This window comes from Mauremys mutica, chromosome 20 (assembly GCF_020497125.1).
Source record: "Mauremys mutica isolate MM-2020 ecotype Southern chromosome 20, ASM2049712v1, whole genome shotgun sequence".
Lineage (NCBI taxonomy): Eukaryota > Metazoa > Chordata > Testudines > Geoemydidae > Mauremys > Mauremys mutica.
Window position 1 is genome coordinate 1,961,571 of NC_059091.1, and position 15,056 is coordinate 1,976,626.

At 69.6% G+C, this 15,056-nt stretch overlaps 1 protein-coding gene across 9 annotated transcripts in view; it reads right to left on the minus strand.

Moving 5' to 3' along the window:
* Positions 1-646: 646 nt before the first annotated feature.
* Positions 647-15,056, minus strand: part of FMNL3 (formin like 3) — a 49,156-nt gene continuing 34,746 nt past the window's right edge. For 6 of the 9 annotated variants that reach the window (XM_044994746.1, XM_044994744.1, XM_044994747.1 and 3 more), the window contains 19 exons: positions 14,872-14,948; positions 14,242-14,335; positions 13,879-13,953; positions 12,955-13,065; positions 12,342-12,491; positions 11,782-11,883; positions 11,219-11,471; positions 11,068-11,136; positions 10,246-10,370; positions 9,490-9,692; positions 8,934-9,168; positions 7,879-7,947; positions 6,564-6,644; positions 6,185-6,314; positions 5,668-5,828; positions 4,060-4,161; positions 3,680-3,769; positions 2,922-3,033; positions 647-975 (listed from right to left, as the gene is read on the minus strand). In XM_044994746.1, coding sequence (XP_044850681.1) covers positions 785-975; positions 2,922-3,033; positions 3,680-3,769; positions 4,060-4,161; positions 5,668-5,828; positions 6,185-6,314; positions 6,564-6,644; positions 7,879-7,947; positions 8,934-9,168; positions 9,490-9,692; positions 10,246-10,370; positions 11,068-11,136; positions 11,219-11,471; positions 11,782-11,883; positions 12,342-12,491; positions 12,955-13,065; positions 13,879-13,953; positions 14,242-14,335; positions 14,872-14,948 — 2,430 coding nt within the window. In that variant the 3' untranslated portion in view covers positions 647-784. Of the gene's footprint in view, positions 976-2,431; positions 2,551-2,921; positions 3,034-3,679; positions 3,770-4,059; positions 4,162-5,667; positions 5,829-6,184; positions 6,315-6,563; positions 6,645-7,878; positions 7,948-8,933; positions 9,169-9,489; positions 9,693-10,245; positions 10,371-11,067; positions 11,137-11,218; positions 11,472-11,781; positions 11,884-12,341; positions 12,492-12,954; positions 13,066-13,878; positions 13,954-14,241; positions 14,336-14,871; positions 14,949-15,056 lie in introns of all 9 variants that reach the window. The other 3 variants (XM_044994749.1, XM_044994748.1, XM_044994742.1) reach the window with 2 other exon arrangements.

Genomic DNA, 15,056 nt, shown 5'->3' on the forward strand with positions numbered 1-15,056 from the left:
AGGAGCCGCCAGTCAATGGCCGGGCGTGGCAGGGCTGCCCCTGAGAGGAGGACACCACAGGCTGGGCTGGGCTGGCCTAGGGAAGGCTTTTGGGTTTAGGAAAGGCCCTGTGTCCACAGTGGTTCCCAGCGCCGGGCTCAGCATTACTAGCTCCAGCACATGCCCAGTGTCAGCCGTCCCCAGCCCTGTCGCCCCCCCCACCCCCCCGCAGGGCCCGCGATGGGAAATCGGCCCATGGGCGGTGCAAGATGCAGCGTTGTGCCTGCGGAAGGCCTGGCTCGGAGCTGCTTGGCTTTGATGCTAGAACATCACCGCCGGAGGGTATTTAAACAGCCACGGCTGCCAAGCAGGCCGGGCCGGCTCCCACAGCATCCACCCTGCGGTGCCCCTTCCAGGCCAGGGGCCGCCCCGCGGGGCCAGCTTCTGCCTATGCGGCCGTGGGCTGGAGCGTTTCCGAGCGGCGGGGAGCGGGCTGGCTGCAACCGCTGCCAGGAGCTGATAAAGGTGGGAACTGCCCAGGCCCCCGGGCTGCACTGGCTTGAGACCCCCTGGGCTGCTGCAGGATGTGTGGGTGGGGGGAAATCGGTCTAACACTGCCCCCAAGACTCAGAACACAGGGCCGGGGGGGCCCCCAAACCCAGCGTCACGGCCACTTGAGCCCGCGCGCCAGGGGTTTCTGCGGCTGCCAGTGTCCTGCTGACGCCGGGGGTCTCCCCTGCCTGCCGGCCCCGGCAGTGCCGGCCAGTCCTGTCCACGAGCCTGGCCCCGGAGGTGCAGGCACTCGCTAATACTGTCGCTCTAAGGCACTTCCCAAGGCACAGAGCCAGCCTCGCCCGAGGTCCCTTTGGTCCTTCAGTGCGGAGTCGGGGCAGGGGGCAGCAGGGGCAGGACAGAGGCCCCTGGGGAGAGTCCCAGCGGATGGGTCCAGGCTCCGGCTGGCGGCGTTGGCCCGTCTGAGCGGCCGGGAGTGAAGGTCTGTGAAGGGGAGAGAGGGTGTTAGGGACGGGGGAGCAGGGGCCACGGGCAGGCCCGAGTGCCCGTGCAGCGGCAGCTACTGAGAGGTGCCCAGCTCTGGGGGGTGACTGCAGCCACCCGCCCCTTCCAGCCTGCAGCAGCGTCTCCAGGCTGGTGAGACCAGTGACCCCAGCCCCGCCCAGCAGAGACGCCACACCTGCTTTGCATGCCCCACCGCCCCCTGGCAGCACCCGCTGTGCTCTGGCCGCAGAGTCCTGCCTGGGCAGCACCCTGGGGTGGGGCACTGAGCCAGGCGGCAGGGCCCTTCGCCCAGCAGCGCTGGCCACGCGGGGCTCATTTAGGCAGAAGCAGCACAGCAGGTTAGAGCTGGGGGCGGGGGGGGTCCCTTATCCTCTGCCCTGGCCAAGGAGCTAGAGGCAGATTGTTCTTGCTGCTGGGGTGGGACAGAAACAAGGGCGGGGGGGTGGGGGGGGCTCAGAGCCAAGCCTCTGGCAGGTTGGAGTCACCCCTCCCGCTCCGGCATGGGCAGGACCATGCCCCATTCCAGAGCTGGGAAGCCCCAAAGGCCGGGGGGGGGGGGGCTGGTTTAGGGGTTCGACCTCCTTGCTCCATCATGCAATCCCGTTTCACCCCCACCCAAAGCATGACCCCACCCCCATCCCCAGACCAGGGGAGGGGCACAACCGCTCGCTGTGGCAGCCCAGCCTTGCCCGGGCTGCCAGGTGCTGTGAACTGGGCCGAGACCCAGCAAACTCGCTCCACAGAGGGGCAGTGTCACGCGGGAGCAGCCACTGAGATGGATTCTGCAGCCCACCCACCCCCGAAGCCCCCAGCCCCCCACATCCAGCGTCGGGCTCAGCACCTTCCTCCTGATACACAGCCTGTCCCCACGGCTCCCCCGACGCCCCTCCAGGCACTGGGGCAACGAGCCAGTGGGTCACTGCACGTCCCCCCCATGCAGACACCGAGCCCCCTTGGGGGGTGCATTTAGTAAACTACTGCGTTAGCATCGAGGGCGCATGCTCCGGGATGGGGGTGCATGCAGTGCCAGGGTGGGTGCCCGTCAGCACAGGGGGTGAGGCGGTCGGGGGGGATGCAGACAGGGTGCTCTGTCCGGGGGCGGGATGGGGGTGCATGCAGTGCCAGGGTGGGTGCCCGTCAGCACAGGGGGTGAGGCGGTTGGGGGGGGGGGGGATGCAGACAGGGTGCTCAGTCCGGGGGCGGGGTGGGAGGTGCATGCAGTGCCAGGCTGGGTGCCCGTCAGCATGGGGGGCGTGGCGGTCGGGGGGGGGGGGGATGCAGACAGGGCGCTCCGTCCGGGGGCAGGACGGGGGTGCATACAGTGCCAGGCTGGGTGCCCGTCAGCATAGGGGGTGGCAGTGGGAAGGGGCCAGTGCATGCAGGACGGGATGCTCCGTCCGGGGCCATGCACGGGGAGCAGGGCTCAGGGCGATACCTTGGCAGGGCATTACAGCGCCCGGGGCTAACAGTTAGACTCATCGTGGTGGGACGGGTCGCAGAAGAACCTAGAGCCCCGTTTGGCGGATCGGGCCGTGAAGGGGACGCTCTTCAGCACTGCAGACGTTTGACAGAGACACGCGTCAAAGCCCGCACGGCCGCGCCCATCCCGGCCCCCCCCACCCCAGGGAGCAGCGGCTCAGCAAGCCCCTGGCAAAGCCACAGGCGTCCTCGGCTGGCTGCTAGCAGCACCTCAGGGCCAGCGCTGCACGTGCCCGTGGCACGAGACGGCTCCTGCCCCAAGCCAGCCTCCAACCAACCAGACGTGGCACCGCGAGGGGCCCCCAGCAGGGCAGGGGCAGAACCAGGAACAGGACCCAGGCGTCCTGAGTCCTGGCCCGGCGCCCCAGCCACTAGGCCACGCTGCCTCTGGGGCTCCGCCAGCACCCGTGGGGGGGGGGTGAGGCAGGGAGGGGGCGGGCACCTACCCGTGATGATGTCCTCGATGGTCCCGTCCTTGCCCTCGTAGACGGGCCGGTGCTCCTTGGCCTGGCGCCGGCGCAGCTCTGCAATCAGCTCCTGCTGCTGCCACTTGTTCCGCTGCAACGGGCACGGGGTGGGTGAAGGGCTGGGGAAAGGAGACCCACCCCTCCCCCTGAGATGGATCCCCCCCCGGCCTGTACTGTACTCCCCCCACCCCCCTGGGGCTGATCCCCCCCCCCGGCCTGTACCCCCCACCCCCCTGGGGCTGATCCCCCCCCGGCCTGTACCGCCCGCCCCCAGGGATGATCCCACCTGGCCTGTACCCCCCACCCGCCTGGGGCTGATCCCCCCCCAGCCTGTACCGCCCTCCCCCCCCGGGCCTGATCCCCCCCCCGGCCTGTACTGTACCGCCCCCACCCCCGGGGGCAGATCCCACCTGTAATCCCCACACTGCTCCAGGCAGATGCATCCTGCTCCCCCATAACCTCGTCCCGCCCAACCCCCCCCACCCTTCCAGGTATGCAGGATGGGAGCAGTATCACCCGTGGGTGCATGTGTCCCGTCCCTGCATCCCATCCCATGGAAGAGAGTATGATTCATGATCCCCGCCCCGCCTCCCCCCACAGCCATGACACCCCTTCCTGGGACCGGCCTTCGGCTTTGTCCCTGTGCCGCTGGGCTCGACGGGTGAAGTGCCATAGGGATGGGGGGGGGGAAGCTCCGGGCTGTCCCCCCTCCCCGTACCAGCACCCCCCCTCCCTACCTTCTCCAGCTTCTTGGCCTCCTGAGCCAGCATCTTCTCCCGCAGCACCTCCTCCTGCTTCTTCCGCTGCTCGTTCTCCTGCTCTGCGTCCTGCGGCACAACGGGGGGGGGGGTGTTAACGGGGGGCAGCGAGCCAGACCACGGCCCTGCTGATGCCAGGTCAGTCAGGGCCTGAGGGCTCGCGGCGTTGGGGGGCGGCTGGCAGGAGCAAGCCGGGCAGAGGCGGAGGGAGAGGGCAGCAGGGCGGCCAGGGAGGTGCCGAGCCGCTTCCCGTGTGGGACAATGGCAGGAAGGAGCCTGCCGCTGTGGCCTGAACCCAGCCCCAGGGTGCAGAGTGGGGAGGGGCCCGGGGGGCCGGCTCTGCAGGGGGCTCCACTCACCTTGTAGGAGCGGATGAAGCGGACGAAGACAGGGAAGAACACAGAGGGGGGCATCGTCTTGGGGCTCTCGCCGAAGTAGCGCACGACCGTGTTGTAGGCGTCCTGCCAAACAGGATCTTAGCAAACTCCACACACCTCCCAGCCCGCAAGGCGCATCCCTACGCCAGCCAGATGGCCAGAATTTCAAATGCTGTGACGTGCAAAATACCATCCGGTCCCACATGGGACGTGCACACAGTTCTGGTGCACAGCGCGTGTGCACAGCCCCCGCCTGGCTGCACGCTGGATGTGCACGCGGGTCTGGTGCACAGCGCGTGTGCACAGCCCCCGCCTGGCTGCACGCTGGATGTGCACGCGGGTCTGGTGCACAGCGCGTGTGCACAGCCCCCGCCTGGCTGCACGCTGGATGTGCACGCGGGTCTGGTGCACAGCGCGTGTGCACAGCCCCCGCCTGGCTGCACGCTGGATGTGCACGCGGGTCTGGTGCACAGCGCGTGTGCACAGCCCCCGCCTGGCTGCACGCTGGATGTGCACGCGGGTCTGGTGCACAGCGCGTGTGCACAGCCCCCGCCTGGCTGCACGCTGGATGTGCACGCGGGTCTGGTGCACAGCGCGTGTGCACAGCCCCCGCCTGGCTGCACGCTGGATGTGCACGCGGGTCTGGTGCACAGCGCGTGTGCACAGCCCCCGCCTGGCTGCACGCTGGATGTGCACGCGGGTCTGGTGCACAGCGCGTGTGCACAGCCCCCGCCTGGCTGCACGCTGGATGTGCACGCGGGTCTGGTGCACAGCGCGTGTGCACAGCCCCCGCCTGGCTGCACGCTGGATGTGCACGCGGTTCTGGTGCACAGCGCGTGTGCACAGCCCCCGCCTGGCTGCACGCTGGATGTGCACGCGGGTCTGGTGCACAGCGCGTGTGCACAGCCCCCGCCTGGCTGCACGCTGGATGTGCACGCGGTTCTGGTGCACAGCGCGTGTGCACAGCCCCCGCCTGGCTGCACGCTGGATGTGCACGCGGTTCTGGTGCACAGCGCGTGTGCACAGCCCCCGCCTGGCTGCACGCTGGATGTGCCCGCGAGTCTGGTGCACAGCGCGTGTGCACAGCTCCCGCCTGGCTGCACGCTGGATGTGCACGCGGTTCTGGTGCACAGCGCGTGTGCACAGCTCCCGCCTGGCTGCACGCTGGATGTGCCCGCGAGTCTGGTGCACAGCGCACATCCAGCCACACGCTGGCACACAGGTCTGCCCCAAGAGCATTTCTTAGCGCCTGCTTTTTAGTCACGAGTCCCACAACTCAACCGACAGGCCCGGGGCGTAAGAAGGGGCTCGCCCCAGGCCCTGCTTCAGCCTGGGGCCCTGAGCTCGCGGGGTGCTTGTGGGGCCAGAGGAGGAGTCGGGGGGAGAACCCCATGCCTGGGCTGCTGCTGCTCACTCCATAGCTGCTCTGGTACAATCCCAGCCCCTGCAAGGGAAAGGAGACCCCCCGAGACAGATCCTGCCGCTGGGACCCTGGCAGGATGCTCTGCCCTGCTGCACTGGGCCAGCCGCCGGAGAGCAGTGCCCCCCTGAGCTGTCCCGCCCCGCCCCCAGCCTCCCCCACCCCCTCACCTCCGCTGTCTTGGCGTCCTTCTGCAGCTTCTCCAGCCGGCCTTCGCTGGCGCCCAGGAAGCTGCGCAGGACGCTGCTGTCGTGAATGCTGCACTCCCGCCGGATCAGGTCCATGCCGCGCCCCAGCTCCTTTACGTCCAGCAGCACGTTCTCCAGGGACACTGCGGGGCGGGGAGCGGGGGGGGTCAGGGGAAGAGACCCCCCCCTCTGCTCGGGGACATGCTGCTGGGGGCGGGGCTCTGGCTAACGGGGGGGCAGCCCCCCGACAGGGACAGGAGGGGCTCGGCGGCCAGGGGAAGGGAGAGCTTTAACCCTCGGGAAAGCCACACGTCCCCCTTGATCGGCCCATGGCGGGCTCAGCCGCTGGAGCGTTCCCGGGCCCGGTGGGGGCGGCCAGGGCTGGGCCCGGCCGGCGGGAAGCAGGGCGAGCTGCAGAGCCCTGTGGGGCTGGCTCCAGGGCCCAGGGATGGAGCCCCGAGGCTCCCCAGCCACTGGGGGGGCAGGGCAGCTGCTCTACCTGCTGCTGCCTTCTCCACGAAGTGCAGCTCCTGCCAGAAGGTGGCCAGGTCCGGGTACTTCTCCCGCACGGTCAGCGCGATGAAGTGCAGCAGCGTCAGCTTCCGGTCTGTCGACTTGGTGTCCAGCAGCTTCGGAGAGGGGAGCAGAGCGAGGGGGGGGGGGTCAGGGCTGTGGTGGGGGGGTGCATGGGGCCTCGCTGGCTTGCACCTGCGCATGTACACGTGCAAATATACACACGTGGAAGTAACTGCACAAACATGCACCTTGTGTACAAAGCGTGAGCGCACTAGGGTGCGTGCACAGATCGGCGTCCGTGCACGTGCACGGGTGTGCACGGCCAGCAGCCTCGACACGCAAGCGGCCCAAAGGCTCCTTACCAGGTCCAGACTCTGCAGCTTGAAGCCGTAGACGCAGCCGCGTTTGCTGCTGTTCATGTAGTTGCCCAGGGCCAGGATAATCTGCAGAGGGACCCGCAGGGCAGGGTCAGAGACACGAAACCAGCCGCCAGCCAGAGCCTGCAGGCAGCCCCCGCGTCCCTTCCCACCTCCTAGCCCAGAGCAGCCTCCTGCCTCAAGCGTCAGCTGCCAAGGGGAAGCCAGGACTCGGGTTCCCTTCCCAACATGCCAAGTGAGTCAGCCCCTGTGCCTCACCTTCCCCGTCTGTAAAATGGGCCTAGCTCCCAGCTCCCTTCCCTGCTGCAGTCACCCAGCCGGGCTCACACCTCGTCTCCGTGGCCCCTAACCCAGCTCACTGCCCAGGTTCTAGTCCGAGCACCTGCCTGGGGCTCCCACCGGCCGTCCCCCCAGCAAGGAGCAGCTGGCAGGTCGGGCAGCGCCAGGCTACAGAGAGAAGCCTAAATCCCCAGGGACCTCCCGGCAGCCACGCCTCTGGCTCCTGTTCTACCTGCTGAGCAGTCCCGGGCCAGCGCCAGGGACAACCCCCTGCACCCCCCTCCCGCCGCAGAGTGGGGCCGGCCACGCACCGGGGACACCCCCAGGCCCCCCCTCCCGCCGCAGAGAGTGGGGCCGGCCACGCACCAGGGACACAGGGATGCCCCAGTGCCCCCCCCTCCCCGCCGCAGGGAGCGAGGCCGGCCACGCACCAGGGACACCCCTCTGCCCCAGCCCCCCCCCGCCGCCGCAGGGAGCGAGGCCGGACACGCACCAGGGACACAGGGACGCCCCAGTGCCCCCCCCGCCGCAGGGAGCGAGGCCGGCCACGCACCAGGGACACCCCTCTGCCCCAGCCCCCCCCGCCGCAGGGAGCGAGGCCGGCCATGCGCCAGGGACACCCCTCTGCCCCAGGCCCCCCCCCGCCGCAGGGAGCGAGGCCGGCCACGCACCAGGGACACCCCCGGGCCCCCCCCTGCCGCAGGGAGCGAGGCCGGCCACGCACCAGGGACACCCCTCTGTCCCAGGCCCCCCGTCCCGCCGCAGGGAGCGGGGCCAGCCACGCGCCGGGGATACCCCCGGGCCCCCCGTCCCGCCGCAGGGAGCGGGGCCGGCCACGCGCCGGGGACACCCCTCTGCCCCAGGCCCCCCGTCCCGCCGCAGGGAGCGGGGCCGGCCACGCGCCGGGGACAGCCCCGGGCCCCCCGTCCCGCCGCAGGGAGCGGGGCCGGCCCCGCGCCGGGGACACCCCCGGGCCCCCCGTCCCGCCGCAGGGAGCGGGGCCGGCCAAGTGCCCGCTCACCTCCAGCACGTGCTTCAGCTTCTGAGACGCCTTGACGGAGGCCGAGGCAGCGATGACGGCGTTGAGTTGCTGGAGGGGCAGGAGAGGGACCAAATCACCGAGCGTCACGTCCGCTACCCCGGTCTTGGGGGGCGGGGGCAGCACATGCCCTTCGGTGCACCCCAGGGGCGGGAGCCAGCGGAGGTTTAACTGGCCCCCAGGACCTGGTGCCATCAATGGCCCGACGCAGCAATGGGGCATCACCGACGAGCCCAACCCCTGGCCCTCCCCTCCCTCGCCTTGGCGGTCGAATCCTCAGTTCCCATAGCCAGGTCCCCGGGCACAGGACTCGGGCCGCTCTAGGGCGGAGCTCGTGGCCAGCCCAGGGCGAGGCTCATGGCAGGGCCAGGGGCTGGGCTCCAGCGTGTGGCATGGCCAGCCCAAGGCCAGGCTCCAGCGTGGGGCTCGGGCCGCTCTAGGGCGGAGCTCGTGGCCAGCCCAGGGCCAGGGCCAGGGGCCAGGCTCCAGCGTGGGGCTCGGGCCGCTCTAGGGCGGAGCTCGTGGCCAGCCCAGGCCCAGGGCCAGGCTCCAGCGTGGGGCTCGGGCCGCTCTAGGGCGGAGCTCGTGGCCAGCCCAGGGCCTCGCTCTAGGGCGGAGCTCGTGGCCAGCCCAGGGCCAGGCTCCAGCGTGGGGCTCGGGCCGCTCTAGGGCGGAGCTCATGGCAGGGCCAGGGGCCGGGCTCCAGCGTGGGGCTCGGGCCGCTCTAGGGCGGAGCTCGTGGCAGGGCCAGGGCCAGGCTCCAGCGTGGGGCTCGGGCCGCTCTAGGGCGGAGCTCGTGGCCAGCCCAGGGCCAGGCTCCAGCGTGGGGCTCGGGCCGCTCTAGGGCGGAGCTCGTGGCCGGGCCAGGGCCAGGGCCAGGGCCAGGCTCCAGCGTGGGGCTCGGGCCGCTCTAGGGCGGAGCTCGTGGCCGGGCCAGGGCCAGGCTCCAGCGTGGGGCTCGGGCCGCTCTAGGGCGGAGCTCATGGCAGGGCCAGGGCCAGGGGCCGGGCTCCAGCGGGGGGGGGCAGGGCCCGTACCGGCGTCAGCAGCTGGAGGTTCTCGTGGAAGTTGCCCAGGAACGCCATGATGGCCATGCGCTGCGCCAGGCGCTCCACCTTGCTGAAGTGCAGCATGAACCGGTCCTCGTCCGCCAGCTCCTCCAGCGGCTTGCGCTCCCTCTCGTACTGCCGCAGCAGCTTCGCCTCCGCCTCCGTGGGCAGGAACCGCATCAGGCACTCCACGAAGTCCACCGGCAGCGTCTGCAGGTCAAACCTGCCGGCCGGGCGGGACCCGTCAGCGCGCGGGGGGCAGGGCCGCCCCCACCCCGCCAGCCCAGGGCCGGGCGCAGCTCCGGGGCAGTCAGGGGAGACGCCCTCCCATTTACCCTCCCCGTACCCGCTGCAAAGCCGCCTGCTCTCCCCTGGGGCTGGGGGCGCTGCCGGGGCCCCTCCCTCCCCCGGCCTGGGGGGGCACTGGGTGTGAGAGGCTCCTGCAAAGCACTGGAGCCCGGGGAGGGGATTCCAGCCCCCGCGTTCCCAGAGGCCGAGCCTCCGGCTGGGGGTGCAAAGCAGGGGCTCGCCCGGGGGCACCTACGTGTGGATGGCTCTGCAGATCTCCTCGGCGCTGCGGCCTGCCTTGCGCAGCGTGATGGCCAGGTTCTTCGCCCGGTTGGCCTCCAGCAGCGTCACCTTGCTGGCCGCCTTGTGCGAGGCCTTGTTCTTGGCGCAGACCAGCTCCATGGCCGGGCCCTGAGCTTTGGTTTTGAAGAGCTCCTCGAACTTGTCCAGGTCCAGGTCCTGGCGGGGAGCGGGGAGAGCGTCACCCGGCAGGCCCTGCCCCACGGCTCCCAGCCAGGCTGGGCACCCGAACCAGGGACACCACTGCCACACCGGCCACGCGACCTGCCAGCTAGGCCTGGGGGGACCCCGCCCCGGGAGCTCCCTGGGGATCCCTGCAGAATGGGGGGGCAGCACCCCGCTAGGGACTGCTCACTGCCAGCCCCGGGGGACCCCCCGCTAGGGACTGCTCACTGCCATCCCCGGGGGACCCCCCGCTAGGGACTGCTCACTGCCAGCCCCGGGGGCCCCCCCGCTAGGGACTGCTCCCTGCCAGCCCCGGGGGCCCCCCCGCTAGGGACTGCTCCCTGCCAGCCCCAGGGGACCCCCCCGCTAGGGACTGCTCACTGCCTCCCTGGGGGACCCACGGACGGGACCCCCCGCTAGGGACTGCTCACTGCCAGCCCCAGCCCCAGCGCACCGCTGCCCCCAGGACGGCAGGAGCACCCTGGCCCCGGCTCCGTGAGCTCCACTCCCGCTCCCACCGGGACGAGGCCCCCGGCCCTGCGCCCACCTCCAGGATCCTCTCGTCGTCCAGCTCACTGAAGACGGTGCCGCTGATCTGGTTGGGTTTCAGGGCTGTCCAGTTAAAGACGGGCAGGCGGAACTTGGTCTTGATGGGCTTCTTTATCCGGATGGCTGGGGACAAGGGGACAGGGAGGGCGTGAAACCGCCTCGCTCGCAGCAGGCCCACAGGGCCGGTCTGTGGCCGGCTGCACCGGTGGGCTGGGGGCCGTGCCCCTCTCTCCTGCCCTCTCTGCCCAGGCTGTGGGCTCCCTCCATGGGTCAACTGTGTAGCTGATGGGCCTTAATGGGCCATCAAGCAGGCTAGGCAGAGCTAACACCACCAGAAACAGCACAAATTTGTAAAACAGCCAGTACAGAGCCAATACCTATAACTTCAACTACAAAATGATACAGACATATAGACCCCATAATCATACCCAGCAACCCAGAACCTGGTCCTAGACACCTTATATCACCCCCTTTACATAAGATCTGGTGCCACTACAGGACTTTGGTTGCAACCATGTTCTATATGGTCCCAGATTATATCAATAACGTCACAGACCCCCTCCCCAATGGGACCCCCTGTCTATCCCATGGGAGACCCCCTCCCCACCTGCCCTATGGGAGATCCTCCCCGCCTAACCTACGGGAGACCCCTCCCCGCCTGTCCCACAGGAGACCCCCTCCCCAATGGGCCCCCCCCGCCTGCCCCATGGGAGACTCCCCCTGGAGACCTCCCTCCCTGCCTGCCCCATGGGACACCCCCCCCACTGGCCCCGGGACCAGCACTCCGTTGTCGCCGCGCCCTAACAGGGACCCTTCCTACCTGACAACCCCACGGTGAGGATGACGGAAGGCGAGGCCCCAGGCAGCGGAGGGGCAGGGGGGCACTTGTCTGTGGGGAGAGAGGGAGAGGATGAGGTGCTGGCTGCTCCGGGGGCACCTGGCAGCAATCTCAGGGCACGGGCTGAGCTTACCTGGCAGTGGCGGGGCCGGCGGGGGCACAGGGGGTGGGGGAGGTGGGGGCGGGGGGGCAGCCTCCACAGGAGGCAGAGCCGGGAGGCAGATGTCGTAGTCGGGGACGTCTCCTTCACCCTCCAGGGACGGCAGCAGGTCGCCCCCCGGCTCCCCGGGCTGGCAGGGGCCGCAGTGCCGCCGGAAAGCCGCCTCCTTCTCCTTGATGATCCTGCGCAGCGTGTGCACCTGGTGAGTCGTGCTCTCGAAGGTCTCCTGTACCCGCAGACGGGGGCGGTTAGGGCTGCGTCCCCCCCACGAGCCAGATCCCGGCCCCCACGTCCGGAGGGGCCCTGAGCCCCAGAGCCCCGGCTCCCAGAGCTCGGCATGGAAAGGGGGCCGGGCCGACGGATGTTCCCACCAGCCCCCCCGCTGCTCCCCAGCCCGCTGGGCGTCTCCGCAGGTGGACACGGGCTGGGACGGGAGCACCCTTGGCTCATGGCAGACGAAAGGCTCAGGGCCCCATTGCTGAGCTGCTCGGCCATCCCCCCGGCCCCGCGTTCCCTGGCCCGATCCTGCCCCACACCTTGACCAGCTCCAGCTCTTTCTCTCGCTGCAGTAGCTGCTTCTCCAACTCCGCCACGCGCATCACGTTCTCGTTCTCCAGATCCAGCAGCTTCTCCGTCAACTGCAGAAAGAGCACGAGGCAGCTGGTACCGGGGGCACAGGGCAGAGCTAGGAGCTGCCGTACACCGTCTGCTGGGTCTGCCAGGACCCAACGGGCAGCCCCACACCCCCAGCACAAACAGAAAGTGAAGCCCCCTCCCGCCCCATGGAATCTGCCCCCCGCCCCTGTGACTCCTGGGGGAAGTCTGATGTTCCCAGCCACCCAGGGAAGAACCTCTGCAGAATCCCCTCGAGGGTGATGGCCGAGAGCACCCCACACCCCGGCCCTGACCCCCGGCGCCGGTTCCAGCCAGACCCATCGGCCCAGGCAATCCGCAGATGTGAACGCAGACGTGGGAGTTGGAGTCGCCCCCTCCCGGTGCTGCCGGCACCCTGCTGGGAGACGGCACGCAGGCCTGGCCGGGTGCAGAGGCTGGGGTGGGGACCCAGCCCGTGGTGCAGACGGGCCGAGATGCCTACGTGGGAGACGTGCTCCTCCAGCTCCTCCACTTTCTCCAGCGCCACATTCTTGGTCTCCGCGTCCTCCAGCAGCCCCCCCACGTCGAAGACGTTGTCCAGGTAGGCCTGGATCTGCACCTGCAGCTTCTCGCTCTCCGTGTGCCGCGACTTCTGTGGGGGGGAACTCGGCGTCAGGGCAGCAGAACACCGTCCGCCCAGCCGTCTCCCTTCCCCTTGGCAGGCCGCCTGCCAGCTTAGAGCGCCCGCTTCTCCCCAGCGGCACGGTCCCCTGCCGCTGCCTTCCTCTCGCGTCGCCCATCCCCATGTCACAGAGAGGGAAACTGAGGCCCGGTGAGGCTGGAGAGGGAGGGCGGCTGCCCTGCGTGAGCCTGGGGGAGTCACTTCCCCTCTCTCTGGGCCTAAGGATCCTACTGGGGGCAAGAGCAGGCCTGGGGGGCAGATCCCCCCCACCTCTGCCTATTGCGCCTCGCTCTGAAGCAGCCGGTGCTGGGCCCCGGGGGGGACTGATGCAGCCTGGCCACGTGTCTGTCTCCTCCATGCTACTGGGGGGCCTCAGGCTACCGCGATGCACCGGACAGAGGAGGATCTGGGGTCTTAGTGCTCCCGGCTCTACCTGCAGGAACTCCTCCAGGCCCAGCTTGGTGAATTCGTACTGCAGGTGCACCCGGAAATTCATGTCCTCCACCGAGTGCACCACAATGTTGATGAACTGCATGCAGGCCACCTGCAAGGGAGGGGGGGAGTCACCGTAGGGAATGGGGGGGCAGGATACCCACACCATCCAGCTGGCCTTCGGGGGTGGGGGTGGGGTCACTGGGTGGGTCTGGGATCCAGGCACCAGCTGACCGGCCTGGGGGAGCGGGGATTGATCACTGGGTCTGGGATCCAGGCACCAGCCAGCCGGCCTCTGGGGGACAGGGGGTCTCTGGGTCTGGGATCCAGGCACCAGCCGGCCGGCCTCTGGGGAACAGGGGGTCTCTGGGTCCGGGATCCAGGCACCAGCCAGCCGGCCTGGGGGGGCAGGGATGGATCACTGGGTCTGGGATCCAGGCACCAGCCAGCCGGCCTCTGGGGGACAGGGGGTCTCTGGGTCCGGGATCTATACACCAGCCGGCCTTCGGGGGCAGGAGTCATGGGGGCAGGATCCAGGCACCAGCCGCCCGGCTTTTGGGGGACAGGGGATCTCTGGGTCTGGGATCCAGGCACCAGCCGGCCGGCCTGGGGGGGCGGGGGGTGTGTGTGTGTGTCACTGGGTCTGGGATCCAGGCACCAACCAGCCTTCGGGGGCCAGGGGGGGTCTCTGGCTCTGGGATCCTGGCACCAGCTGACCGGCCTGGGGGGGCGGGGATGGATCACTGGGTCTGGGATCCAGGCACCAGCCAGCCGCCCTTCGGGGCAGGAGTCCTGGGGGCGGGATCCAGGCCTGCATGGGCAGCTGTTCTCCAGTGCCTTGGCTGCCAGGCACTTGCTGGAGCCCCGCTGGGAGGGCAGCGCTGGCCCCACGCTCCCCAGGTGGGGGCTACCCCCGACTGCTCACCATGAAATCGATGTTGCTGTCCTCGTTCCGGAAATAGCCCATGAGCTTCTCAAAGCGGTGCGTCTCTTTGCAGACCTGCAAGGCGCCCGCAGACGGGTTACCGCCGTACGCACACAGCTCTCCCTAGCCCCTGTGCCCATCCCCCCGGCATCGGGGCACGGGCTGCTCTCCTGTCGGATTAACCCCGGGATCCCAGGGCAGCTGCTCTTTGCTGCAATGGGCTGGACAGAGCACCCTGGCCCCATTGCAGCCTAGAGATGGGGCAGCCCATCCCCCAACAGCCAGGCTAAGCGCTGGCCCCAGTCTCTGCCCCACAATGCCCGTCCCAGCCCCCGCAGCTCCTGGCGGCAGGGCCGGGCTCACCTCTTTGAAGTTGTCGAAGGCAGCGAGAATGATTTCGTGGCCTCCCCTCACCAGGCAGACAGCCGCCAGCAGCTCCAGCACCAGGGCCTTGGTCCTAGGGGACGACCAACGGGCTCAGTGACTCACCCCCCACCCACAAGCCCTGCCCTGCCGGGACAGAGCCCAGCCAGGATCCTGCACCGGGGGCTCCTCTCTCTGCCCGGGCTGACTCCCAGGCTGGGGACAGGGGCTGGGATGAGAGTCCCAGAGAGCCCAGGCGGGTGCCAGGTTCCCGCTACCCTGACCTGGCGGGGATCGGGAAGTCCAGTGTCTGCCAGTTGCTGCAGGCACCGTCCCACGGGGCCTGGACTGAGACCCATCAAACTCATTTCACACTCTGGCCACCCAGCTGCCGATAAGGCCTGGGCTGGATGGGAGCCAGCCGCCTGGAGGGGAAAGGTTCTGTCACCCAGCAGCTTTCTGCTCCGGTCTGTAATCCCCACGCTCTCCCCCGGCCCGGCCCCGCTCCTCGCTGAGACAGGCCCAGGGAGGGTTCTCGTCCCCGGCGGGGAACCAGGGAGGGGACGCAGGGAACGGGACCCCGATCTGCTGCCGCTCTGCCCGGGGAAGGGAGCGGCACCAGCGCCTTACCTGGGGTTCTTGTTATTCAGGCTGAGCGCGATCTCATTAACGGCGTGGGGATGGGACATCACCAGGTTGAAGCCGTACTGAGGAGGGAGGGAAAGGCACAGAGCGGGGCGCTAGCCACAGCAGGATGGGCAGGAACGGAGGTCCGGGGGAGGTGGGGTTCCCATCCCCGACACACAGCCCACCCC